Below are 27,536 nucleotides of genomic sequence, written 5' to 3' on the forward strand. Positions count from 1 at the left end.
GAATCCACCGCGTTTGAGGCGGAGGCGATGCGCGGAACGTCCCGAGTGTCTCGTGCAGGTGCAGTCGCAGGTGTCCGTGGGTCGTGAGTGTCGGGGTCCCAGAGCCGTGGGCGGGACGCCTTGTACCGAGCCCTGGAGCGGGGGACTGGAGCCGCGCCCCAGCATCCGCTGAGCCCCCACCGAGTGCTCGGCCGGCAGCGGCCCCCCAGGCAGGGCCTCCGAGTCCTCCACACCACGAAACCGCCAGGAGCGTAAAGAACACACTTCCACGGGAAAATGAAAAAGCTCCATGTACTTGTGGGAATTTTGTCCTCTATAAGGTGCCGATTCGCCTGAGTGAGTGGAATTTGCCCTCACCTTTCACGTGGGGTTGAATTCCAAACAGGTTAAGGATTTAGGGGTTAAAGAAAAAAAAAACTGGGCCGCCTGGATGGTTGAGCGTCTGCCCTTGGTTCAGGTCCTGGTCCCGGATCGAGTCCCACATCAGGCTGCTGTGGGGAGCCTGCTTCTCCGGAGCTCTCTCTGTCTCTCATGAATAAATAAATAAAATCTTAAAAAAAAAAAAAAACTTGGGGGAACTTTTTCAGAGTCTTGGGGAAACGAAGGCATTTCTAAAGATGACCCCAAACTCAGAAGCCTAGAGGCAAGACTGAAACTGAGCCAGGGGAGATGCAGGCTCTGCGGAGCGCGCTGCCTCGGTCGGGTGAGAACCTGCTGCACTTGGGCCAGGCTCGCGGCTCCTACAGTGAAGGGCCGATCTGAGTGAGTTGAGAATGAAGAGCCTGGGACGGAGAAGCCCTGCAAATCAAGAGCACAATGCCCACTCTCCCGCAAAGGCGAGGAGGCTCTGGGATGGACGCCCAAATGCAGGGGAACAGACCCCAACTTCCCCTCCTTGGAGGGATGCAAGCTGAAAAGCACAGATGTCTTGTCTTCTGCCTGACAAACCTGCCAAGGTCAAAAAGTTCAATCCCGCCGGAAGGATGTTAGGGAGCAGAGGTTGGGGATCCCGGAAGCTGTGGGATCCGCTCTGCTCCAGTCGCTCTCCAGGGAGGCTCAGGAGGGGAGAGGCCACTGTGTGCTGCGGCGGGCCCACTCCCCATCGAGGTCGTTAGGCCACGGGCGTTCACGGGGATTCACGCAGCCACAGAGAGCAGCTGTCAAAGAGAAGCCCGCAAGCTGCACGTACTGAGTGGGAACCGGCGCCAGATGCCACTTTGGCTCAGAAAAGGAAACAGCGGAACAGTGTATACAGAAAGCTACCTACAAAATTTTGCAGGAAGTTTTTTTTTTTTTTTTTTTTTTACGGGGATGCAGAGGGAGACGGAAATCGTAAGCAGGAAAGGGGCTCTCAGGCTCACGACCCTGAGATCAGGACCTGAGCCAAAATCAAGAGATGGATGCTTCACCAATTGAGTCCCCAGAAAGCCCTGTAGGATTTTTTTCTTTTTTAACTTGGGTGCACGGAAGGCCCAGACCTGCTGGAAGCACCTGGGGGCAGGTTATGCTGATGGACTCTGGGAGGGAACCCGGCAGGCGGCCAGGATGGAAGGCTGGCTTTACCTGTGGGTGTGTCTTGGGCACTGTGTAGGGGGTGTTGGCTGAGAGCTCAGGGAGGGGAAGGCAGGGGAAGGAAGGGAGGGGGGAGGGGGACACTGACCCAGCCAGCCCAGGGGCCAGAAAGTTGCCGAAGGGTGGAGCACGGGGCCCAGGTGTGATGCCAGCAAAGAGACCCTTTGTTCCCCGGCTGGGCCCCCCTCACCCCTGGCCAGCTGGCTATTCTCAACTTAAAGGGACAGAGGTCACGTCTGTGATTTTGCTGAGCTGCAATTTTAGGGCAGGAGGCTGAGCCAGGGCGGTGCTGGGACAGCAGCTGTGGTCAGTGCTGAGCGCTGGAAGCCTGTCCCCACCCCGGGCTGGGCTCAGGTCCCCACCAGACTTCCTCCTCTGCTGCTCCAGAGGGTCGCCTCAGTTTGCGGCTCCTGGGCCCCTCCTCCCGGGCTGTGTCCAGGGCGGGTGGCCTGGGCTGCTGGGTGGGGGGCCGCACTAAGTACTGCTCACGCCCTGGGAAGAAGCCCAGGACCCCCCTGGGGGGCCTCCCGTGGAGCCCCGAGGCTGCCCACCCCCCCACCCCCCGGCCAGGGATGGCAGCGTCCCTTGTCCCCATCACGTGCCACAAGGGCGAGTTCCAATGAGAGGAGTTGGGCCACTGTTGAGAACAAAATGACTAAAATGTTAGAGGGCGACTTAGAACACACCCCGCAGGTACAGGGGTAAGCAGGTACAGGGATAAGCGAGAGGGCCAGGAACCCAGGGAGTCACGGAGGCAACGGGCGGTCACTTGACCGTGTCCTCAAAAGTGCTATGTAAGTAGGGGCTCCTGGGGGGCCGTCCGCAGAACGGGCGGGCACTCCTGGTCTCCGGGTGGCGAGTTCAAGCCCCACGCTGGGGGTGGAGATTCCTTTAAAAAAACTGTTGTGTAAGTAGGAAAACTATGAAAGTACAGGGTAAGGCAAAGGTCATCCAGTCCAGAGAGGAAGGGGACCGAGGAAGGATGCTCCCCCGCCCCCCAGACCAGGACAAACTGGAAGAAAAACAGGCCGTCGCCAGAGAAGGTGCGGGAAGGTGCGGGTCCGCCCGAGGCTGGGGCACCGGGAGCAGCAGTTTCGAGCCAAGTAACGAGGGGAGCCCTGTGAGGCGCACAGAGCAGCCCGGTGCCCTCGGGCCTCCAGCATCTCAAGGTCCCCATGGCAACGCTCACACCTGGGGGACTGCGAGGACGACGCTGTCTCTGCAGCGCCTGGATCCAAGGCACCTCCAGGGCCTCCCAGCCCACCCTGTGCAGGAGGGGGTGCGGCGGCACCCCCACCCTCCCCTGTCCCACCTGCCCCTCGGCAACTCCAGTCCCCCCTCCTCCCTCCCCTCCCCTCCCCTCTTCCTTTTCCTCCTCCCTCCCTTCCCCTCCTCCTCCCTTCCCCTCCTCCTTCCCTTCCCTTCCTCCCCTCCTCCCTTCCCTACCCCCTCCACCCCTCCTTCCTACCCTCCTCCCTGGCTATTGCAGGCTGGTGGTGCTGCCACCCTGGGCCCAGCTGACATCTGGCCTCAGCCCCCACAGCTTCCATTCCAGTTAGAGGCCTGCACCCACTGAGAGGGCTCCAGGCCTTCGGACACCTTGGCTGCTCCTGGTCACCCTCCCTGTCTTCCTTAATCCACGCGGGCTCCTCCTCCCAGCGTTTCTTGTGTGTGAGGCCCTAGGAAGACCCCAGGTGGGAAGGAGCTGGCTGCCCTGTGTGCTCAGGGCCTCTGTCACACCCCCCACTGCAGGCTCCTGTAGGAAGGAGCAGGGTCATGACCTCTGTGGTCTGGGTTCTGCAATGCAGACCCCCTTCTTACTCTTGTCCTAGGCCCCACCTTGTCACCATAAACCGGACTGGGGGTCCCCAGACATCTGGGTTTCATAGGAATACTTCACCCAGGGATCCCTGGGTGGCTCAGCTGTTTAGTGCTTGCCTTTGGCTCAGGGTGTGATCCTAAAGTCACGGGATCGAGTCCTGTATCGGGCTCCCTGCATGGAGCCTGCTTCTCCCTCTGCCTGTGACTGCCTCTCTCTCTGTCTGTCATAAATAAATAAAATCTTTTTTAAAAAAAAGAATTATGCATAAATAAAAGTTAACCTTTTTTTTTTTTTCCATGAAGTTCAGCGTGAGGTTCTTATCTATCCCCACTTTATGTGGGTGAATGAATGCTTCCCGTGCCAGGTCCTGGGCACTTGGGAAGGAGAGGGTGAAGGGTACAAGCAGTGCCCGCAGGCCCTCAGCCTGCAGTGAGCCTGGGATGAGGTCCAAATGCATTGGAGCATGGTGACCAGACCAGATTCCTGGTCCCCTTCTAAGGGGCAAGTGAAGAGGGTGGTGGGTGAGAGCTGCATGCAGGGCAGGAGGACCGAGAGCTGTTCTCTGGTTTGGAGGCTCCCATTGGCACCCCTCGCCCTGTGCCTGGGCCAGCACATGCTGGTGAGGCTATTCGGGGGCCGTCCTAGGAGAAGGAGCCCATTTTTCCTGGCTCCTACCAGCAGCAGCCTGAGCAGGGACAAACAGAGGTCTGACAGGTCTCAAGGTGGATATCCGGGCGCCTGGGGGGCTCAGTCGGCTAAACATCTGACTCTTGGTTTCGGCTCAGGTTGTGACCTCAGGGTTCTGAGATTAAGCCCCGTGTCAGACTCTACGCTCAATGCAGAGTCTGAGTTTCCCTTTCCCTTTCCCTTTGCCCGTCCTACCTCTCAAATAAATAAATAAATACATACATACATAAGGACCACACAATAGAATACAGTTGGAGTCCCAAGAGGACTGGAAAGAGAGAAGGAGGCAGAAAAGAATGGGTGAGAAATTAATAGCCAAAAATTCTCAGATTTAGTGAAACACATTTACAGATTCAAACAGCTTGGTGACCATAAGAAGAATCAATACAAAGAAAACCACACCAGGCTCAACTATTGGAAACGAAACTTGAGTGGAAAATATTGAAAGCAGCTGGAGAAAAATGACGTTTAAGGGAACAACAGTCTGAATGATTTATAACTTCTCAGAAGTGAGAAACAATGGAGGCCAGAAGACAGCAGAATGTTGTCTTCAAAATGCTAGAAAAAAATACTCCTGTCAACTCACAATTCTATGTCTGCCAAAAACATCCTCTAAGAATAGACAAAATCGAAAAAAAAAAAAAAAAGAATAGACAAAATCTGGGACGCCCGCGTGGCTCAACGGTTGAGCATCTGCCTCCAGCTCGGGGGGTGACCCCGGGGTCCTGGGATCGAGGTCGCCCCGCAGGAGCCTGCTGCTCCCTCTGCCTGTCTCTGCCTCTCTCTGTGTCTCTCGTGGATAAATAAGTAACATCTTTTTTTTTTTTAATTTTTTATTTATTTATTTATGATAGTCACACACAGAGAGAGAGAGAGGCAGAGACACAGGCAGAGGGAGAAGCAGGCTCCATGCACCGGGAGCCTGATGTGGGATTCGATCCCGGGTCTCCAGGATCGTGCCCTGGGCCAAAGGCAGGCGCCAAACTGCTGCGCTACCCAGAGATCCCAATAAGTAACATCTTTTTAAAAAGAACAGAATATTCTCAGCCATAAGAAAGAATGAAGTCTTGGGGCTTATGATGATATGGATGGACCAAGAGGATGAAACGCTAAGTGAAAATAGTCAGCCAGAAAAAGACACCTGCAATAGGATTCCACTCCCATGAAATTAGGAAACAAAACAGGGATCCCTGGGTGGCGCAGTGGTTTAGTGCCTGCCTTTGGCCCAGGGCGCGATCCTGGAGACCCAGGATCAAATCCCACGTCGGGCTCCCTGCATGGAGCCTGCTTCTCTCTCTGCCTGTGTCTCTGCCTCTCTCTCTCTCTCTCTCTGTGTGTGACTATCATAAATAAATTTAAAAAAAAATTTAAAAAAAAGGAAACAAAACAAATGAACAAAGAAAAAAGAAACAAAATAACACACTCTTAACTACCGAACCGAGCAGCGGTGGCCAGAGGGCAGCTTAGTAGAGCGACAGGTGAGGTAGATCAAGGCCATGAGGAGGTACACGCTTCAAGTCATACAATAAATAGGTCATGGAAATGAGAAGTGCAGCACCGGGATGTAGTTGTAACGCCATCCACAGTGATGGGGACAGACGGCGCCCACACTCGTCACCGTCATGGTGAGCGCCGTGTCCTGTACCCAGTTGTCACATCAATGTGTCCACCTGAAACGAATATCAGGTGTGTTCGTTATACTTCACATAAGAAAAAAAGGCAGGGGGCACCCGGGTGGCTCAGTTGGTGACCGGCTGACCCTTGTGTTAGCTCAGATGGCGACCTCGGGGGTCCTAGGGTCGAGCCCCGCATCGGGCTCCGCACTCAAAGGGGAGCCGGCCTCGAGGTTCTCCCGGCCCCTGCCTCTCCCCCACCCGCCTGCTTGCTCACTCTCATAAATAAGTACATCTTAAAAAAAAAAAAGTCAGAGTCTGTCCAACTGAATTTTATTTTTTATTTTTTTACAGAATTTTAAAAAACTTTTTATTTATTTATTCATAGAGACACAGACAGAGAGAGAGGCAGAGACACAGGTAGAGGAAGAAGCAGGCTCCATACAGGGAGCCCGACGTGGGACTCGATCCCAAGTCCCTGGGATCAGGCCCTGGGCTGGAGGAGGTGCTAAACCTGCTGAGCCACCAGGGCTGCCCTCCAACTGAATTTTTTTTTTTAATTTTTTTTTATTAATCATTTATGATAGTCACAGAGAGAGAGAGAGAGAGGCAGAGACACAGGCAGAGGGAGAAGCAGGCTCCATGCACCAGGAGCCCGACGTGGGATTCGATCCTGAGTCTCCAGGATCGCGCCCTGGGCCAAAGGCAGGCGCCAAACCGCTGCGCCACCCAGGGATCCCTCAACTGAATTTTAAAAAGAAACAGATAAAGCAAGCCTGGACTATCCCTAGAAGTGGCTCAGCCCGACTGTCCACAAGACGCAGACGGGTGACAGGTGGATGGATGGACGGACACACTACGGGGAGCACAAGGAACCGGCGTGCCTACGTTTATCAGGTCGGTAGACTTCAGGAGAAAGAGTTTGACCACAATGAACACAAATATTTTACAGTAACAGCAGGGTGAGTTCATGGGGAGAAATGTGCGTGCACACCCCGGGAGGGGCCCCACGGGGCGCACTGGGAGCGCTGGCGGTGGCATGCCCGCAGCACAGACCCGAGGCCGGCCAGCGGTTGGTGGAACCTGCTAGATGGAGGAATGGGGACAGGGATCCTAAAGCGACCGCCAGCAGCCGTGAGCCGCCGATGTGCTGCGGGCCGTGTCCACCGACTGCGGACCGCATCCACCGACTGCGGACCGGAACTTCTGGCGGGTTCCGCGGGGAGCCGGGCGCCGGGCCCACGGTGTGACCAACGCAGAAGAGGGACGTGGTGCAGAGCGAGGCTCCCGGCCCCAGACCGAAGCAGGAGCTGCGGCAGTGACGTCTAGAGGAGAGTGAACTGTGGCTGCTGGCCGGGGGACTGCGGGGACAGAGCTCCGGGCTGGCCCGCCGCAGGGACACGCGCAGGGACATCCCCATTTATCCAAAGGAGGCGCAAGTTTAAAACCCGCAAGTTTATTTATTTTAAATAAATAAAATCTAAAAAACAAACAGGGATCCCTGGGTGGCGCAGCGGTTTAGCGCCTGTCTTTGGCCCAGGGCGCGATCCTGGAGACCTGGGATCGAATCCCACATCGGGCTCTTGGTGCATGGAGCCTGCTCCTCCCTCTGCCTGTGTCTCTGCCTCTCTCTCTCTCTCTCTCTGTGTGACTATCGTAAATAAATAAAAAATTTAAAAAAATAAATAAATAAATAAAAAAATAAAAAAAAAATAAAAATAAAAAACAAACAAACAAAACCCCCAAGAATGGTGGGGAGATCCCAGTGTGGGCAGTGCCCGTTGTAGTGCCGGGAAACGGGGCTGATGGAAGCAGCTGGCAGGGCTGGCGTGGGGGCTGGGCCGGGTCTCCCCAAGTACATTGGGTGAAGACCACCAGCACATTCACAGGAATGTGCCAGAAATCCAAGGCTGTGCTGGCCCCGACTGCAACCCTGGGCCCAGGCCTCACCCACACTGACACCCCAACACTGGAACCCCGTGGGCCCGGCCTTGAGAGGCGGCAGGTGCTGGGCAGAGGGCTGGGAGTGGTCCCAGGCGGTCACAGCCCTGGCCCCCGAGGGACGGGATAGCAGCGTGGGTCCTAGACACCGGGTCCCAGTCCCGGGCGGTGAGACCACCCACACCGCCCCCTCCTCGGTCTTTGATCTACTGGTTTATCACTGCAACATGCACCTGGGACCTCGCAGTTTCTGCGGGTCGGGAGCCCGGCTGGGGCTCGGCTGGAGAGTCCGGCTCGGGAGGCCGCCGGCATCGGCCCCGCTGCAGTCGCCTCCAGCCTTGACTCGGGGGGATGTGCTGCTCTCCTCATTGCGCGGCCGTGGGCCGGGGCGTGGGCCGTGGATGCAGGACTGCGCGGCGCTCCCGGCTGGCGGACAGAAGAGAGGCGGGATGGCTGGGCCTCGGCCGGGGTGCGGGCCACGAGAGCCCCCGACTCGGGGATCCCAGACACCCCAGGCCCAGCCGCTGGCCGCTGACAAGATCCACAGGCGGTGAAGCAAGGAAGAGTTATTTCCACGACACAGACATGGTGAAGACCAGACTGGCGTGTCCAAGACCGTGTCCAGGCTGTGGAAACCACTTCCAGGTTATCCGGACACACGGCGGCAACGATGGGTGCACGAGCAGGGGCAGCGAGGTCAGGCTAGTCATTGTCTTGAGGTCAGTCACCGGGTGGCCACGGGCTTGCGGGCTCCAGGCCGTCCTTACGATGGGGCAGGTGGCTTTGGGGCCACCAGGGGTACTTTGTCCTCAGGCTCTCATTCAGCCAAGAGACGAGCTGGAAAGAAGAGCCCACCTGGAAAGTGTGGGTCAAAGAGAGGCAGGAGAAGCCCTCATTCAGGGCTTTCTGCAAGTGGCCTTGGAAGTGACACCCCCGGGTGTCAGGGGGCTCAGTCAGTTGAGGATCCGACTCTTGATTTCAGCCCAGGTCATGATCCCGGGTCCTGGGGTCGCACCCCACGTGGGGCTCCCTGCTCAGTGGGGAGCCGGCCTCTCCCTCAGCGGCCCCACCCCCACCCCCACCCTGGCTCAGGTGCACTCTCTCTCTCTCTCTCTCTCTCTCTCATGAATAAATAAAATATTTTTTAAAAATATTTTATTTATTTATTCATAGAGACACACACAGAGAGAGAGAGGGAGGCAGAGACACAGACAGAGGGAGAAGCAGGCCCCATGCAGGGAGCCCGATGTGGGACCCGATCCCAGGACTTAGGATCACACCCTGGGCTGCAGGCAGTGCTAAACCGCTGCCCCACAAGTGCTGCCCTAAATAAATAAAATCTTAAAAAAAAAAAAAAGAAGACCCTTCTGAGGTATATGATTGGCCAATATTTCCTTGCATTTTGTAGGCTGACTTTTCACTCTCTTGATAATTCCAAACCGCTGACCAAAGTGGATTTTGTCAGTTGAGGTTCTAACTAGCGGTACGTGAATTCCAACGGGCCACGATCTTCCTAATACTTGGAATTTTCAGACTTTGAGTTTTTTTATTTTTTTCTTAAGATTTTATTTATTTATTCATGAGAGACACAGAGAGAGGCAGAGACACAGGCAGAGGGAGAAGCAGGCTCCATGCAGGGAGCCCGACATGGGACGTGATCCCGGGTCTCCAGGATCACACCCTTGGGCTGAAGGCAGCACTAAACCGCTGAGCCACCCGGGCTGCCCAGACTGAGATTTTTTTATTTTTTATTTTATTTTTTATTTTTTTAAAGATTTTATTTATTTATTCACGATAGACATAGAGAGAGAGAGGCAGAGATACAGGCAGAGGGAGAAGCAGACTCCATGCCAGGAGCCTGACGTGGGACTCCATCCCAGGACTCCAGGATCATGCCCTGGGCCAAAGGCAGGCGCCAAACTACTGAGCCACCCAGGGATCCCCGACTCTGAGATTTTTAAAACGGTTTTATTTATTGAGAGAGAGAGAGAGAGAGAGGGCACGTGAGTGGGGGAAGGGGCAGAGGGAGAGAGAGCACCTCAAGCAGACCCCGCTGAGCACAGGGCCGGATGCGGGCTCCATCTCTGATGGAAATCAGGAGTCAGAAGCTCCATGGACTGAGCCACCCAGGCGCCCCAGAGTTTCAGATTTTTCCTCTGGCTTTACTTGCATTCCCCCGATCGCTCCCGAAGCTGCGCACTTCTGTGTATGCTTCTTGGCTGTTTGGACTTGCTCTGGAGGAGAGAATCTGCAAGCATTTGCTGGGCCACTGGCTTACGGTCTTCTACTCATTGATTTCTGATAATAAGACCCTCGCCATGGATGGGTTTAGGGCACTGGAAACATTCTTTCCCATTCTGTGACTTCTTTTTTCTTTCTTCATGGTTTGTGTGTGTTTTTGAACAGATTTTAGTTTTTAGAGGAGTTTCAGGTTCACAGGGAAACTGAGCAGGAGTGTGTTGTCCCCACATACCCTCTGCCCCCAAACGTGCCTTCATTCCCTATGCGCATCCCACTGCTGCTGCATCATGTGCTACATTTGTTACAATCAGTGAAGCTACACTGACAGTATTATTTGCCAAAGTCCACAGTTTTCATTAGAGTTCACTCTTGGTGTTGCACATTCTGGATTTGACAAATGTGTAACAATGTCTATTTGCCATTGTAGTATCATACAGAATAGTTTTGCTACCTTAAAAATCTGCTCACACCCCTCCTACTCCCCCCACCCCCTAACAATCACTGAATTTTTTTTTTTTTTTACTGTCTCCTTACCCTTGCCTTTTCCAGAATGTCATTTAGCCTTTTCAGATAGGCTCTTTTCAATGAGTAATATGCATTTAATTTTCCTCCATGTTTTTTTTTGTGGTTTCATAGCTTATATTTTTAATTACTGAATAATATTCCCTGTAAGGATGCACCACAGATTATTTATCCATGCATCTGCTGAAGGACGTCTTGGTTGCTTCCAAGTTTGGCAATTATGAATAAAGCAGCTATAAATATCTATGTGCAAATTTGTGTGTATATATATATTTTCAACTCATCTGAGTAAGCACCAAGGAGCATGATTGCTGGATCATATGTTTGGTTTTTCTTTTCTTTCTTTTTTTTTCTTTCTTATTTTAAGATTTTATTTATTTATTCCTGAGAGACACACAGAGAGGCAGAGACACAGGCAGAGGGAGAAACAGGCTCCATGCGGGGAGCCCGATGCAGGACTCTGGACTTGATCCCAGGATCCCAGGATGACACCCCGGGCTGAAGGCAGACGCTCAACCACTGAGCCACTCAGCTGTCCCCAGGGAAATTTATAACTGTAAATGTTTATACTAGGAATGAAAAGAAGTCTCATTGTCTAAGTGTCTGATTCTTGGTTTCAGCCCCGATCCTGATATCAGGGCTCTCCCGGGGCTCTGCGTGCAGCGGGGAATCTGCTTCTCTCTCTCTCTCTCTGCCCCTCCCTCTCTTTCTCAAATCTTTAAGAAAAAAATTTTTTTAAAGATTTTATTTATTCACGACACACACACACACACACACACACATACACACAGAGGCAGAGACACAGGCAAAGGGAGAAGCAGGCTCCATGCAGGGAGCCCGATGCGGCACTCTGGACTTGATCCCAGGATCCCAGGATGACACCCTGGGCTGAAGGCAGACACTGAACCGCTGAGCCACCCGGGCTGCCCTCAAATCTTTAAAAAATTAATAAAGGGAAACCTCACTAAAGTGGGGCCAGGTAGTTAAATGAGGGGGAGCCCATGACTCATCATCAAGTACAGGAGGAGTTGTCAGTTACAGACGCCAACAGGACTGTCATTTACAGACCTCAACAGAAGAATCAACAACAAACAGTCATGAATCACAAGCCCCAACAGGGAGAGATGTACGCGGAATCTCCTAGAAGAAATCCATCACCGGGGACACCCCGGGGCTCAGGGGTTGATCGCCTGCCTTCAGCCCAGGGGTGACCCCAGGGTCCCGGGATCGAGTCCCACGTTGGGCTCCCTGCGTGGAGCCTGCTTCTCCCTCTGCCTGTGTCTCTGCCTCTCTCTGTGTGTCTCATGAATAAATAAATAAAAATCTTAAAAACAAAACCAAAAACAGCAGCTCCTAATGTCCACTTCTGTCCCCATGAAATCAAGTTCTCTGTTCATTGGATTTGCCCAAGGCTTTGCCTTACCTTGCAGACCCCAAACTCCAATTCTCTGTTATTCTTTTCTTTTTCAGATTTTGATTTATTTTTCCAGGAATCTCTACACCTACTGTGGGGCTCAAACTCATGACCTGAGATCAGGAGTCATCCGCTCCACCAACTAAGCCAGCCAGGTGGCCCAATTCTGTGTTATTCTTGAACAAAGCCACTGTTTTCTGATAAATTAATGGACTATTCCATTTTTTTGGGACTACTTCATTTTTAAAAAAAGATTTATTTATTTGAGAGAGAGAGAGAGAACACACGTGAGCATGCAGGAGGAGGGGCAGAGTGACAGAAACTCTAGCAGACTGCACACTGAGCACGGGGCTGGATCCCGCCACCCTGAGATCATGACCTGAGCTGAAACCAAGAGTCCCACTAACTCACTGAGCCCCCCAGGCCCCACAGGACTACTTCATTTTTAAGGTAAGCAATCTCACAGCAATAGCTAACCCCTCACCTTAATTAAGCCAGTGGAAAAAGAAGGCCACTTGTATTCAATATTTTACTGGAGATTGTAGCCAGAACAATTCAATAAGAAAATGAAATAAAAGACATCCGCACTGGAAAGGAAGAAACATCGATCTCTGTGTTCACATGACATAATTTCATACCTGGAGAATGCTAAGGAATCCACTAAAAAAACTACTGGAACTATTAAATGAGTTCAGCAAAGCTGCAGCATAGGCAAGATCAACACACAAAAGTCAATTGTATTTGTACACTTTCAATGAACAATAAAAAATTAAAGAAAACAATTCCACTCGCAGCAGCATCAAAAAGCATATTTGATTTTTCAAAAACCCGTTAAGATCCGCTAGATCTCCTGCCAACAGTAGCTGGCCACCGACCTACCCACCTCAGCAGGACCGCAACAGAATGCGGGGTTCTTCACCCTGCCCTCCTCCCTCCTCACTGCCCTCCCCACTCCTCCCCTCCCCTTCTCTCTGGCCCCTCCTCTTCCCTCCGCCCCGCCCTCTCCTGACCCCGGCCTCCCCTTCTCGGTCGCCCCTCTCCCCTCCCCTCCCCTCCCCTCCCCGGTGGGCCCTCCCCTCCCTCCGCCCCTCCTCCCTGCTTGTCCCGTCACGGTGGCCCCGCCCTTTCCTTCCCTCCTCCCCTCCTCCGTCACCTCTTCTCCCCTCCTCCGTCACCTCTTCTCCCCCTCCCCTCCCCTCCCCTCCCTTCCATCCGCCCCGCCCCGGTGGCCCCTCCCTCTCCCCTCCGCGGTGACCCCGCCCCGCCCCCTCCATCCCCTCCGCGGTGGCCCCGCCCCCGCCCCGCCTCAATCCCCTTCGTGGTGGCCCCGCCCCTTCCCTCTCCCCGGCCTCGCCCACCCCTCCCCTCCCCTCCACGGTGGCCCCGCCCCTCCCTCTCCCTCCGCCCCTCCTCCCTCGCCTTCGGGGCTCCGTCGCCTGCGCTCTCCCCGTGCTCGCCAGCGGCCCGCGGGCCGGGGTCATGGGCGGCGTCTTGGGGCGCGCCGCGCTGCCGGGGCTGCTGCGTGGCCCGCGGGCCCCCGGGCCTTGCCTGCTCGCGCGCTCCAACTCGGGTGAGTGGCCGGCGACCCGCGGAGGGGAAGGGGGGGGAGGGGGCGCGCCGGGCCTTTGTTGGCGCGCGAGCCCTCGGGGCGCCCGCGCGTCTCCCCGCCCCCGCACCCCCTTCCCGCGCCCGGGCGCAGGGACCCGAGGGCTCCGCAGCCCGGGGCCTGCTGGGCCTCTCCCGGTTACTGCGGCCCGCGGGCTCTCCCGACGCCGCCGGAGCGAGCTGCCCCCCGGGGTGCCGGGCCGGCTGGCGGCAGGCCAGCTCCGCAGAGGGTCCCTCCACGCGGGGTCTTAGGGGCACCGGCTGCAGGACTTCCCCGGACGCCCCCGGCCGGGGTGTAGGCTCCTCTCGAGAGCACATTTGGGCCTGGACCCGGGGCTGCGGGTCAGTGAGACTCAGGGGCCCGGGCTTGTAAGGGACGACGATGCCCCCTCTGTGCTGCAGTGATCCCTAGAGACCCCTGGGGCTGGCTCGGTCCTGTGCTTGGGTCCCCCAGCGGCGGCCTTCAGAGCCTCCAGCCGCGCAGCTGGGGGCCTTGGGGCAGCAGGTGCACAGCCCTCCGGAGTCTCCCCCTGCCCTCCTCCTCAGGCCCGAGCTCCCTTTGTCCCCTGTGCGTGGCCCGCCTGGTGGGAAAGGGACACTTCACTACTGCCTGGTTCCCTGCCACTCCTTCCCCTCAGACCCAGAGGATGCGCTTTGGGTCCTTCCTCACGCGGCAGCTGTGGAGTTCGGACAGTGACCGTGCCATCACTCTGGAGCCCCGCAGTCAAAAGCAAGGCCAACAACATGCCCTCTTTCCCATGTGGCATCTCTGAGCCTCTGGGTGGCCTCCGAGCTGGGATTTGCCCCCCCACCTCTCGAAGATGCCTCCTCAGGGAGCCCGGATCCCATCATGGGTGCCCCTGCCACTGCATGGGCAGAGCCACGGCCCCTCCTGACGGGCTGCAAGCACCAGGGGACCCCCTGTTGCTCTCTGAAAGGCAGAGTCCTGCTGGGCATCCGTTGCTGTGAGCCCTGCCCTTCTCCGGTCCAGAGCTGCTCTAGTAGAGGCAGGCCCTCTGACGGCCAGGTGACACTTGGGCTGTGGCGGCAGAACCCAGGTTCAGGCAGATGTGAAAGGGTGAGGCACCTGATTCCCCTTTTTCTAAAGGAGGGTCCTCCTGGACTCGAGAGCGGACCCTGGTTGCAGTGAAGCCGGATGGGGTGCAGCGGCGGCTTGTGGGGGACGTGATCCAGCGCTTTGAGAGGAGGGGCTTCAAGCTGGTGGGGATGAAGATGCTGCAGGTACCAGGGCCCTCGGCCCATGGGTGTCCTTGAGGGGACGGGTGGGGGGCTACCTCAGCCCCGGGTCATGAGGAGTATCCTGGTGTTGGCAGTAGCAGGGGAGGGGTGGGGAGGTACGTGCTGCTGTGCCAACCCATGTAGGTGTTATCTATAAAGCGCCTGAGGTCAGGATACCACGGTCCCTGGCCCAGTGCCCAGGGGCTCCCCTCACCCTTGCCCCAATGCTGCCCAGGCACCAGAGAGAGTCCTTGCTGAGCACTACCATGACCTGCAGAGGAAGCCCTTCTACCCATCGCTCATCAGCTACATGACCTCCGGCCCTGTGGTGGCCATGGTAGGGCAGGCAGGGGTGGTGGGCGGGGTAGAGGGCCCTGGGCGGAGCCCAGAGCTGCTGAGTCCTTGGCGATCCCCACCCATCCCACCGGCCTTTATCTCTGTGCTGCAGGTCTGGGAAGGCCCCAATGTGGTCTGCTCCTCGAGGACCATGATAGGACACACCGACTCAGCTGAGGCCGCCCCCGGCACCATCAGGGGGGACTTCAGTGTCCACATCAGCAGGTCTGGGGGCCCTGATACACTCAAGCGACTGGAGGTGACAGGCCAGCTCGTTAGGGGTTGAGGAGGGCCTGAGTGTGGGGTGGCAGTCTGCTCCTAAGGCAGGTCCACGGGAACTGGGCATCTTGCTGGGGCCAAAGGAAAGCCAGAGATTTTCGATGCTGGGATGTCACACACACCTAATGTTTGCCAGAACAGGTTTTTTGAAGCCCTTTGCACACAGGAGATGATAAAGCACTCACTGTGTGTTGTCTGGCATGGGATGGCTGGTGGGAACACGAGGCTCCCAGATAGGGTCGGGGCTGGGCGTGAGGTTGTGGGGAGAGGCCAAGGTCAGTCTGGAACCAGTCTTCCGGCTCTGTTCTTGCAACGGAGAAACATCGCCCAGCACCGGGCTTGCCCCTCTCAATAGCAGGGGGTTAGCAGATGCCTCCCGGGACCTCCAAGGTTCCCAATGAAGTCCCTGCCTTACCTTTGCTGCTTCTCGTTGGCGCAGGAACATCATTCATGCCAGCGACTCTGTGGAGGGGGCCCGGAGGGAGATCCAGCTATGGTTTCAGAGCAGTGAGCTGGTGGACTGGGCAGACGAAAACCACCACAGCAGCATCTACGCAGCCTGAGCACTCGGGCTGCCCTCAGCCACCCTGCGGCCACCCAGGATCAACTACCTCTGTGTGCAGACCCCGAGCCCACCCCGGCGGTCTGCCCTTCTGTCCCAGACCCCGTCTACCTTCCGCTCCATGCTACCCTGAGGAGCTGAGCAACCAACTCTATGTGCCTTTTACTATCCTGAGCCAGTAAGAAATTGGACCAAATCCTTTCTATGCCAAAGTGCCAGACAACCTTTGGGGGGGTCTCCAAAATTACGTAGTGTAAGCGCCCTTCCCCCAAGGGGGGTGAGACATCACTGTGTTGTGGCGGGCGGGAGTTGTTTGTTACAGTTCCTGCCATCTTTCAGATTAGGGGTGAGGACTTCATGCAAAGCCGTAAGAGTTTGAGAGTAGAAATAAAGCTTACCTTAAGCTCACGCACCGGTCGGGGATCCGTTGTTTTTAACTGGATCAGACAGGCAGAGGTGCAAAGGCCCGCAGCCTGAAATGTACGGGGATCCACGCCGAGGCCCAGCACCCCCACCTGGTCATGCTCAGCGGGGCCTGCCTGCCTCGGGCAGGGCCGGAGGGCGGCGAGAAGGGTGTGTAGGGGCCCCTGAAGCCCCCAGGGCAGAGCTCCGTTCCCGGCCTCTGCGGCGGAGCCTGGCCAGGGCTCCCCGTTCTCGTGTCGGCGCTGCACACATCACACCAGCTCTGGTCCTCAGCTGTGACCCTGGTCACTTGTCACGGTACCGGACTTCGCACGTCCTCGCATCTGCTGTGGCCGCCTTGGCCTCGCTTGCCCTGTGACATCTTTATAAAGGACGCCCTGATCCCGGCCCATAGCCCCGGTGGCTGCCGTGCCCCCCCCCGCCCCGGGCTCGCATGCAGTGCCCTAACCTCTCCCGGGCAGGCCATTGTGAGGACGAGGGCAGCTCGGGCTGCCCATGTGCCCATGCGAGGGGGAGGCGGTCCTGGGCTCTTGCGGCTCCACCGCAGCAGTGAAGGGAGGGGCTCGGGGGGCTAAGTGCCCCCCAAACAGGTTGTTAAGGCTCGGAGGAGCAGCGACTCTTGACCCGGAACCTAGTGTCCGCGGTGACCCCTGGCTCGGGCCAGGGCGCTGATGCCCGCTCCCGTCATCAAGGCCGAGGCGGTTACGAAGCCAGCTCCTTCGATGCCCGCCGCGCCACTGCGCCTGCCCCGCCAGGCCCAGCTGTGGGCGGGGCTAGCACGGCGGTCGGGACGTCCGGGGCGGGGCGGGGCTAGCACGGCCGTCGGCGCCGCGGGCGGGGCGTCCGGGGCGGGGCTGGGAGCCGCTGTGGGCGGGGCTAGCACGGCGGGCGGGGCGGGCGGGGCGTCCGGGGCGGGGCGGGGCTAGCACGGCCGTCGGCGCCGTGGGCGGGGCGTCCGGGGCGGGGCTGGGAGCCGCTGTGGGCGGGGCTAGCACGGCGGGCGGGGCGTCCGGGGCGGGGCGGGGCTAGCACGGCCGTCGGCGCCGCGGGCGGGGCGTCCGGGGCGGAACTGGAGCCTCTGTGGGCGGGGCTGGCGCGGGGTCGGCGCCGGGGTCAGGCCACCGCTGCGTCTGCTCCCGCACCCCCGGGCCAGGACGCTGATCCCCGTTGAGGGCCCCGCTGCTGCCCGCCCCGGCGGGTCCCTGCTGTCCTCGCGACCCCGGCCGCCCCGCGCGCCATGGCCCAGCCACCGCCCGACGTCAGTGAGGACGAGTGTCTCCCCGAGTACCGCCATCTCTTCTGCCCCGACCTGCTCAGGTGAGGACGGAGTCAGGGGCTCCCCCGGGGCGCAGCGCTGCGGAGGTGGCTCGGGGCGGGTGGTTTTACTGCGACGGCAGAGGACCGGGTGCTGGCGGCCGGCGATCCAGATGTCCGGGTGGTGTTCTAACCCTGGTCCGGGTGGTGGTCTTTTTTTTTTTAATAAATTAATTTATTTATGATAGTCATACAGAGAGAGAGAGGCAGAGACACAGGCAGAGGGAGAAGCAGGCTCCATGCCGGGAGCCTGACGTGGGATTCGATCCCGGGTCTCCAGGATCGCGCCCTGGGCCAAAGGCAGGCGCCAAACCGCTGCGCCACCCAGGGATCCCTGATTTAAAATTTAATTTGATTTAATTTGTTTAATGAGGGATCCCTGGGTGGCGCAGCGGTTTGGCGCGATCCTGAAGACTCAGGATCGAATCCCACGTCGGGCTCCCGGTGCATGGAGCCTGCTTCTCCCTCTGCCTGTGTCTCTGCCTCTCTCTCTCTCTCTCTGTGACTATCATAAATAAATAAAAAAAAAAAATTAATTTGTTTAATGAAGGAGTACTACCCAGCTCGCTTCCTTCCTTCCTTCCTTCCTTTCTTTCTTTCTTTCTTTTTTTTAAAGATTTTATTTATTCATAAGAGACAGAGAGAGAGAGACACAGGCAGAGGGAGAAGCAGGCTCCATGCAGGGAGCCCGACGTGGGACCCCATCCGAGGTCTCCAGGATCACACTCTGGGCTGAAGGAGGTGCTAAACCGCTGAGCCAAAAAAATAAAAAATAAAAAATAAAATAAATAAAAAATAAATGAAATGCTGAGCCACCCGGGCTGCCTTACCCCAGCTTTCTTTTCATGAGTTGGAGGTATCTTTGGATCTAAAATGAGTCTCTTGGCGGCCCGGGTGGCTCACCTTTTGAGGTGTTTCTTTGTTTGGCGCTGCCTTCAGTCCAGGGCGTGATCCTGGAGACCCGGGATCGAGTCCCATGTCAGGCTCCCTGCATGGAGCCTGCTTCTCCCTCTCCCTCTGCCTGTGTCTCTGTGCCTCTCTCTCTCTCTCTCTCTCTCTCTGAATAAATAAAATGTTAAAAAAAAATAAAGAGTCTCTTGCAGGCAGCATATTGATGGGGCTTGCTTTAGGAAAAAAACTCATGTGTTTGACAGAAAGAGACCACAAGCAGGGGGAGCAGCAGCATAGGGAGAGGGAGAAGCGGGTTCCCCATGGAGCAAGGGAGCCTGATGTGGGGTCGATCCCAAGACCCTGAGATTGTGACATGAGCCAAAGGCAGATGCTTAACCAACTGAGCCCCCCAGGTGCCCCACTCATGTGTCTTGAACGTTTGAGATTTGATGCTCATCTGTAACATGTCTCTGATCTCTTCCCAAGCCTTGCTAAATTCCTACCTCTCTCTTTTTCCTCATTTAGCACCTGAACGTACCATGCCGGCCCTTTCTGGCCTGCCGGGCCTCTGTGGACAGGTCTGCTGCTAGAGAATGTTTCTACCCTTGAAGGTTACGGACCTCCTATTCCCAGCTGCTTTCAGGATTTTCTCTTTGTCTCTGAGATTTGCAAGTTTCACTATTATATGTCGGGGTGTTGGCCTATTTTTATTGATTTTGAGGGGGTTTCTCTATGCCTCCTGGACTTGGATGCTTGTTTCCTTCTCCAGATTTAGGGAAGTTCTCAGCTATAGTTTGCTACAATATACCTTCTGTCCCTCCCCTCTTTCCTCTTCTTCTGGGATCCCAATTATTCTAATATTGTTTCGCTGTACGGCATCACTTCTCTCTCAAATCCTCCCCTGGTGATTCAGTGAGTAGCTGTTTATCTTGCTTTTTCTCAGTTTCTCTAGTCTCCATCATTGTGTCTTCTAGATCACTAATTCTCTCTTCTGCTCATTTATCCTAGCTGTTATAGCCTCCATTTTTTATTGCATCTCATTAATAGCCTTTTTGGTTTCAACTTGATTAGATTTTAGTTCTTTTATTTCTCCAGAAAGGGATTTTCTGGTGTCTTCTATGTGTTTTTTTTTCCCCCAAGTTCAACCTGCATCTTTATAATTGTTACTCTGAACTCCAGTTCCAATATCTTACTTATGTCCATACTGATTAGGTCCCTGGTCAGTACTGCCTCTTGTTCTCTTTTCTGAGGTGAGTTTTTCCATCTTGCCATTCTGTCCAGAGAATAGATGAATGAGAGAACACAATACTAAAATGGCAACAACGATCCCGGGGAACTATACACTAAACAAATCAGAAGAGACCATAAACCAAAAAACCAACTTTTTTTTAAGAAAGAGAATATAATCAGGTGAGCAGAACAGAGCAATACACTGGATGCTGTATTTTGGTCTGTTAGAAAACTAGGGATTGGGGGATCCCTGGGTGGCTCAGCGGTTTAGCGCCTGCCTTCAGCCCACAGTGTGATCCAGGAGACCCAGGGTTGAGTCCAGCGTCGGGCTCCCTGCGTGGAGCCTGCTTCTCCCTCTGCCTGTGTCTCTGCCTATCTCTGTGTGTCTCTCATGAATAAATAAAATCTTCAAAAAAAAAAAAAAAAGAAAACTAGGGATCTATCTCTTAAAATGCCTCCTGTTTTCTTAGGGACAAAGTGGCATTCATCACCGGTGGTGGTTCTGGCATCGGGTTCCGGATTGCTGAGATTTTTATGCGGTGAGCACTGCTCTATGCACTCTTGCACTCCCTCCCACCCCCGAAACTCACTCCACCTTGCATGGACCCTGCTGTATCCCTGGGCAAGATGCTGGTGGGTGGTAGGAACCCCTCTAGGCAACAAGCCATCAGAGGGCATCTGAAAGGGGTCAGGTGCTTTCCTGGAGGAGGCAGGACTCTATCGTCTCCTAGAGGTTCATTGAGACTAAGACTCTGGCCCCAGCACCCCCATTTGTACCAGAGGAAGGGTGCAATAGGTTGAGCTAACTCTGCTGCCAAGCTCCCTGGGGCCTTGCCAACCCAGAGTAGGTGAGCCGAGTTGACTCCAGCAGTGTGCGGAGCACAGTGTCTCTTGGAACACAAGATCTGTGACCTTAGGCCCAGGCTGACCACTTGTGAGTCCCAGAGGAAAGAGCCAAAGTTAGGCTGGGGTTGGGGGGAAGAGGAAGCCTGTTGATATGGACCCCTCCCCGGTTTTCTCCAGGCCTCCACTTTTCATAGAGAATGGGTCTCACTGGATGAGATTTGGGGATTCATCCATTGCAGGTGAATCCCATTTTCCAAGCTGGCGGCTTGTGCGTGTTGCTTCTCTGAGTAGAGCGTGGCCAGCTGTGCTGAGGGTCATTTTGAGGATTAGGTGGGGCTGCTTAGCAGGTGTAGCTACTACTGTTACTGTGAGGCTGAGTGTGTCAGGCAGTGAGGCAAGGCAGACACCCTGGCCTCAGCATGGGCCCTACCTGTCCTTCACCCCAGCCTCGGAGGGAGAAGCCCAGGGCACCCAGCAGGGCCCATGCAGCTGCCGGGCTGTGCATTTGAGGCTCCCGGCTGTGTCACTGCTGAGTACATGGTGTTTGGGGGCGGAACCATATCTCTGTGTGGCTGGGGTACCGCATGCCAGAGAGACCCAGACTGGGGCCCCCAGGGTGGGTACCTTTGGTGCCACTCGGCTTTGCTCAGGCCCCTGTGTTTTCTGCAAGCTGTGCCTTCGGCCCTGGGCTGGTGCTTCAGCCCAAGAGAGCCTTGGGGAAGAGGAGCTGTGCCTAGAGCACCAGGCAGGCACCAGGGACCTGGTGTGTCCCCTGTGCCTTGCTGCCCTCACACCTGCCCTCTGGCTTCGCAGGCACGGCTGCCACACAGTCATCGCCAGCAGAAGCTTTCCAAGAGTGTCTAAGGTGAGGGGGGTCTTTCCTGTGTCCATCCCACCCATGGGTGGCTGTGGGGCCCAGAGCCTGTGCCTGGAGGGTCCTGAGGCCCAGAAGATGGCAACACCAAATCCTGCTTCTCTCCCAAACATGGACCTTCAGTACGAGTGGCCTCCCAAGGGTACCCCCTGGTTTTTTACAACATCTCTTCTGAGGAGACTCTCGTGTTGGGTGGTACTGTGGCCCCAAGAGAGATCTCAGCTCATTCGGATCTTGAGGGTGGTTCGCATGTTGCATCCACCTGGGAGGAGACTGTCACCACTGCCACAGCTGGTCTCTGTGGCAGGGACTAGAAGTCAGCTGGGGCTGCCGTTGACCCATGGCCAGTGGCCTGAAGGGCAATGTCGAAGGAGGGTCCTAGGGAGACGGGGAGAGAGAGGGATATCTTAGAACTGTCCACCGGGGGTTGTGGCTGCATGGAGTGGCTGCCTGGCCGCTGTGCCTCCGGGAGTGGGGTCCAGCAGCAAGCGGCAGCCTCCCAGCATCCCCTGGACACATCCCCCTTGTCAGACTCCCCCACAAGGCCACTGGGCTGCTGCCCACCTCTTTCCTTCTGGCTCCTAGGCTGCCAGGAAGCTGGCTGCTGCCACTGGCCAGCGGTGCCTCCCCTTATCTCTGGACGTTCGAGCTTTTCCAGCCATCACAGCTGCCGTGGACCAGGCACTGAAGGAGTTTGGGAAGATCGACATTCTGGTTAACTGTGAGTGGCTGATGGGTGAGGCCAGGGCCTTCTGGTGGGTTCAGGGGCCTCAGGGGTCCTGTCCTGGCCAAGGCTCAAGTGGACATCCTGAGAATTCGGCCTACACACAGAGTCAGGGCACTCTCATGTCCCAAAACTCTCCCTTTAAAAAAAAAAAAAAAAAACCCATAATTTTTTCTAAAAAATTAATCTAAACCTGTAGAGGTTTAGATTTACAGACTAACTGAGCAGCTCGTAGATAGAATCCCGCGTACCCACCGCAGCCCCCGTGTTCACATCCTGTGTTTCCTACAGTTGGTGAGCCCGTATGACCCGTTCTGCTCACCAGAGTCTGCACGGTACGTCAAGACTCACTCTGCTGAAATTCCCTTTTAAAAACATGGCATGGGGATCCCTGGGTGGCGCAGCGGTTTGGCGCCTGCCTTTGGCCCAGGGCGCGATCCTGGAGACCCGGGATCGAATCCCACGTCGGGCTCCCGGTGCATGGAGCCTGCTTCTCCCTCTGCCTGTGTCTCTGCCTCTCTCTCTCTCTGTGACTATCATAAATAAATAAAATATTAAAAAAAAAAAAAATACATGGCATGTCCCAATCTCCTGCAGCTAACAAGGTATCGCGGGCTGAATAGCCCAAAACAGCAGAAATGTGTTCTCTCATACTTGTAGAGGTCACAAATCCAAAACCAAGGTGTGGGTAGGCCGCCCTCCTCAGGCCCAGGGAAGCTCTGTTCCAGGCCTTTCTGCCCGCCCTGGGGTGGCCGGCGATCCCGGCTGCTCCCCAGCGCGTCTCCGCCTGCTGGCCGCGGCCTCCCCCACATGTGTCTGTCTCTCCTCTTCTTCGGAGGACAGCAGTCCCTGGGTCTGGGCCTGCCTAGCCCCAGGTGACCTCAGCTTAACTTGATTGCATCCACAAAGGTTATGTTTCCAAATAAGGTCACGTTCACTGATACCAGGGATTAGGACTTTAGCATATGCCAAGGGGCTGACCAGGTATAGCGCGCCGTGGGCGACCTCTGTCTTGTTGCCCAGCCTCTGCAGGGGGATGTCCAGAACCTTGGTGGACATTTTAACTTTTTATTATTATTTAAAGATTTTATTTATTAGAGAGAGACAGCGCGTGCACAGCAGGGGGAGGAGCTGAGGGAGAGGGAGCTGCAGGACCCAGCTGAGTAGAGTCCCCACGGGACTTGATCCCAGGGCCCCAGGAGCATGACCCGAGCTGAAGGCAGATGCTTACCAGCTGAGCCATTCCGGGACCCCTATTATTATTATTTTTTTAGATGTGGGGGAGGAGCAGGAGAGAAAGTCTTAAGCAGGCTCCACAGTGAGCGCAGAGGACGTGGGGTCGCTCTCCCCACCCTGAGATGATGACCTGAGCTGAAATCAAGATCTCTGAGCGCCACAGATTCCCCTTCAGCATATCTCTTTGAGGGACGTAATTCAGCCCATGAGATCTGTCCTGCTTAGTCTCCCAAGAAGAAAGGGGCCCCCAAGTGCTCGGGCTCTGCCCTGTGGCGCCTGGACCACCCCGAGGGCCGTGTCCTGGTTGCCGGGGCTCCAGCACGCTGTGGTTTTCTTGCAGGTGCAGCGGGAAACTTCCTGTGCCCTGCCAGTGCACTGTCCTTCAACGCCTTTAAGACCGTGATGGACATCGACAGCTTGGGCACCTTCAACATGTCTCGCGTGCTCTACGAAAAGTTTTTCAGGGTGCGTGTGCTTTCTTCCTGGGAGTCGCCTCTTCCGGCCACCCACTCACTGCCCTCCCCCGTGTGTTACAGGACCACGGAGGGGTGATCGTGAACATCACTGCGACTCTGGGTACCCGGGGGCAGGTGCTTCAAGTGCATGCGGGCTCTGCCAAGGCAGCTGTGGGTACGGGCACCCCCCGGGTCGGCTGGCCTGGGCTCCTGTTGGGTCCTTCTCCCACCTGTCCCTGGAAACCAGCAGTGGAGAGGCCTGGCACGGGCCCTGCCTCCCCTCATGCCTGCCTTCCTCTGTGCAGATGCGATGACACGGCACTTGGCCGTGGAGTGGGGTCCCCAGAACATCCGCATCAACAGCCTCGCCCCTGGCCCCATCAGTGGCACGGAGGGGTTCCGGCGGCTGGGTAAGCCCTTGGGACCCCACGCCCCACAGTGCCTCCGCGGGTTCCCCTCCCAGCTGGCTGGGACACACCCAGGAGAAGGACCGGTTCCTTGGGCTCCCAGGAAGAGGCCGTCTCCAAGCCCAGGGTGGGGGGCGGGGGGCCCTGGGTCCCCTATCATGGGGCTGAGCCTTATGTTTTTGCAGGTGGCCACCAGGCCAGTGTCAGCACCAAGGTTCTGGACATCCCCCTGCAGAGGCTGGGCAACAAGACCGAGGTGGCCCACGGCGCGCTGTACCTGGCCAGCCCCTTGACATCCTATATGACAGGCGCTGTGCTGGTGGTTGACGGCGGGGCATGGCTGACCTTCCCTAATGACCTCAAGCTGCTGGCAGATTTCACTGCCTCTGCTAAGCTCTAGGTGATGCCGCTCCTGCCTCCCGCGGGTCACCTCTGGCCGTGGCCCCCTTCCTGAAACCCCTGCCCCGTGGGCTGACGTCACCACATATGGTCCTGATGGGTTTCCCGAGTCCCTTGGGTGTATTTCTAGACATGTTCTTGGGTTCGTTTGGGGTTGGGCTACCCCAAAAGGCCACGTCAGGCAAGGCTGAGAGGGGTGTTCTGAACGGGTGGGGGGTGCTGGGAGGGGGCCCCGCCAAGCCTCAGTGCCTCCCTGCAGATCAGGACAGACGTCGGGCCTGCAGCAGGTGGGAAGCCATCTCTCTGGGAGCTCCGCCGGGTGCCCCCCCCACCCCGGAGGCCTGAGGGCCCGTGGGGCCGTGTGGGTCACGGACAGCCCCACTGCTCTCTGCCTTCCCCTTGTCCCCCTAGTGCCCGATGCCCCCGGCCTGGGAGGCCTGCTCACCCTCCTTGAGCAGATTCCTCTCAGAGTGCCTCCTCACTGTAGGGCCGCTGCTGACTTCGTCCTGCCCTGGGTGGTGGGGGGGTGGGCTGTGGAAACTCGGGGAGGGGGGCAGGCTTGCACCGCACCCCCTGCTCCCTGAGCTGGGCTTGTGGTGGATGCCATGCGGCCGAGAAGCGCTCTGGGCTTTGGTTCGGGTGACACGTTCCCAGCACCCATGGCCCGTGCGCCCCAGGCTGGCCCCCAGTGCCCGGGATGAGGAGCCCTGAGGCGGCCCCCCGCTTGCCCCACCCGCCCTGCCCCGCCTGCCACCCTCTAGGGCGCTGGTGTGCACCTGCAGCTTCTACCCTGGGCCAGCCACTCTTGGGTGCTGCCCGGGCCGCGGGCGGCAAAGCTGGGGTGCTGCTGCGGTCTTCCCTTCCCCATGTCCTCGGCATCTGGCCGTCGCTGACGGGTGCTGGATGGCTGACGCAGCGGCGGCGCTCGCAGGGCCTGGACACCTCCTGCGGTGCTCCTCCAGGACCCGCCACCACGCTGCACCTCGTCCACAGCATCGAAACCAGAGGCGGGCCTGGTCCGGCAGCGGTGCCGCGTCCACATGTGCTCCCCACGGATCCATCTCCACCTGCTCAGCTGCCCGCCCTGCACGGATGTCCGCTGGGGGCACTTTGGCATTCTGGAGCTCCCTGGGAGGGTGACCTGGGCTGTACGGCTGTCGCCCCCCTGCCCTGCCTGCCCAGCCAGGGGGCCTTGGTTCCCTTCTCGGCTGGGTCCCGGGGTCCCTGAGTGCAGCCGCAGGGCATCTCAGGCCCCGTCTTCCGTCCTTGCTCTCCTACATGGGAATCTTCCTCCACAAAGGGAAGCCAGGCCAGGGAGGCGAGAGAAGTGTGTTTGATCCAGGCCCCTGTGGCGGGGTCCTGGGTCACCTCACCAGGGTCTTGGGCCACAGACGGATCCCCTCTCAGCCTTTGGTGACATGGGCTGGGTTGTCCCCACCTGCCCTGGAGTCGTCCTTTGCTGGGACATCCCAGGGGACTTGGTCCTGTGCCACTCACAGCTGGACGTTCTAGGCCCTCCTCTGGCCATCACTGCCACCGGCAAGATCCCACAGGCCTCTCATCTGTTCCCTTGACATTCATGCCAGGACCACTCAGATCCTCGGACTTGTTTTCTGTGTGGTTTGTTGGAAACTCTGAGCTGCCCTTACAGGTGAGGCCCCTGAGCTGCTGTCGGGCTCTCTCCTGTCTGTACCGCCTGTTGGCATAAGCAGGGATCCTAGCATTTTGCCAACAAATGCATTTTCCTAAAAAACAGTTTTTACTATAAAATAGAGCTTGCAAGTGTTTGTAGAAGGTAAAGGAAGACACTGGAAAAGAATCACCAGTGACCCAGTCATTCTGAGATGGGGACGTTTCCTTCCTGTCTCTTTTCTGTGAGTCGAGAAACCGCGTCGCACCTCATACTTCAGTGCTGTCCTCGGGCAGGTGGAGCCCACCCCGAGGCAGGGGGAGGCGGCGCGCTTCCTGGGTGGGGGGCTCACCGCAGCCAAGCGCCCAGGGAGCTTCCTTACCCTGCGAGGCCCGGGCCTGCTCCTGGGCAGTTCTGGTCACCGCTACAGGACGGAGCTTGAGCCTGTGCCGCGGATGCCACCTGATGGGACCGTGTCCCAGTCCCTTCATCGTGTGAAAAGAGTTCGGGGGAGGAGCCACGCCAGCTGAGAGGCCACTGGGCAGGGGGAGCCCCTCCACATGGAATATCAGGGTGCTCCTTGGGGCGCCTGGGCGGCTTAGCCACTGACGGGTCCCACTCTTGATCTCAGCTCAGGTCTTGATCTCAGGGTCATGAGTTCAAGTTCCGCATGGACTCTGTGCTAGGCTTGGAGCTTACTGAAATTAATAAAAATTAAGATAGAGGTGCTTGTTGTCACAGAGACCAGGATTTGGTGGCCTTGAGTCCAGCAGCAAGGCAGACATGTGGGTGCTCCTCATGCTCCTGGGTGGGAGAACAAGCAGGGGGAAGGGTTCCGGGGGAGGCTGGCCAAGCTGGGCCGAGGCGGTCATTGGGGCCCCTCTGCCACCACCAGGCTGGGCCACCGTCTTTCCCTGAGGAAGGCCCTGGAGGTGGCCAGCGGTAGGGTGGTGAGCGGGCTCGAGTCCCACCTGGCGGGACGCCTCTGGAACGGTCACCTGTCACTTCAACTGCGGTTCTCCCGAGAACTGGCCGCAACGGGGTACAGACAGTGACACCCGGAGGTTATAGGGGCTGGCTCTCGGGACCATGGAGGCTAAGAAGTCCCATGACCTCCGTCGGCAAGTGGGGACCTGGGAAAGCCGGTGGCCGTGTGAGGACGGGTGCTCTGGCAAGAGGAGGGACGCTGTGGCCTGAGCAGAGTCCCCTCCGCCTGCATTGCCCTGCGGCCCCGGGTGGATGGCGCCATGCCGCTGCCCGCGTTGGGAATGGCA

General features: G+C 57.1%; 2 protein-coding genes across 7 annotated transcripts; both read left to right on the forward strand.

Moving 5' to 3' along the window:
* Positions 1–13,224: 13,224 nt before the first annotated feature.
* Positions 13,225–16,241, forward strand: NME4 (NME/NM23 nucleoside diphosphate kinase 4). Of its 2 annotated transcripts, none has more exons than XM_072835051.1 (5): positions 13,225–13,382; positions 14,526–14,659; positions 14,892–14,993; positions 15,105–15,251; positions 15,711–16,241. In XM_072835051.1, the coding sequence occupies exons 1-5, from the start codon at positions 13,292–13,294 to the stop codon at positions 15,780–15,782; spliced, it is 546 nt and encodes a 181-aa protein (XP_072691152.1). In that variant the 5' UTR covers positions 13,225–13,291; the 3' UTR covers positions 15,783–16,241. The 2 variants fall into 2 exon arrangements, with proteins under 2 accessions (XP_072691152.1, XP_072691151.1); XM_072835050.1 differs by having other exon boundaries at positions 13,226–13,382; positions 15,105–15,217.
* Positions 16,242–17,342: 1,101 nt separating this feature from the next.
* Positions 17,343–26,986, forward strand: DECR2 (2,4-dienoyl-CoA reductase 2). Of its 5 annotated transcripts, none has more exons than XM_072835053.1 (9): positions 17,367–17,573; positions 18,987–19,373; positions 20,162–20,230; positions 21,351–21,402; positions 21,997–22,132; positions 23,712–23,836; positions 23,908–24,001; positions 24,132–24,236; positions 24,419–26,986. In XM_072835053.1, the coding sequence occupies exons 3-9, from the start codon at positions 20,226–20,228 to the stop codon at positions 24,631–24,633; spliced, it is 732 nt and encodes a 243-aa protein (XP_072691154.1). In that variant the 5' UTR covers positions 17,367–17,573; positions 18,987–19,373; positions 20,162–20,225; the 3' UTR covers positions 24,634–26,986. The 5 variants fall into 5 exon arrangements, with proteins under 5 accessions (XP_072691153.1, XP_072691154.1, XP_072691155.1 ...); XM_072835054.1 differs by having other exon boundaries at positions 18,987–19,072; XM_072835055.1 differs by having other exon boundaries at positions 18,987–19,039.
* The last annotated feature ends 550 nt before the right edge of the window (positions 26,987–27,536 follow it).

The sequence above is a fragment of the Canis lupus genome, chromosome 8, assembly GCF_048164855.1.
Source record: "Canis lupus baileyi chromosome 8, mCanLup2.hap1, whole genome shotgun sequence".
NCBI classification, from domain to species: domain Eukaryota; kingdom Metazoa; phylum Chordata; class Mammalia; order Carnivora; family Canidae; genus Canis; species Canis lupus.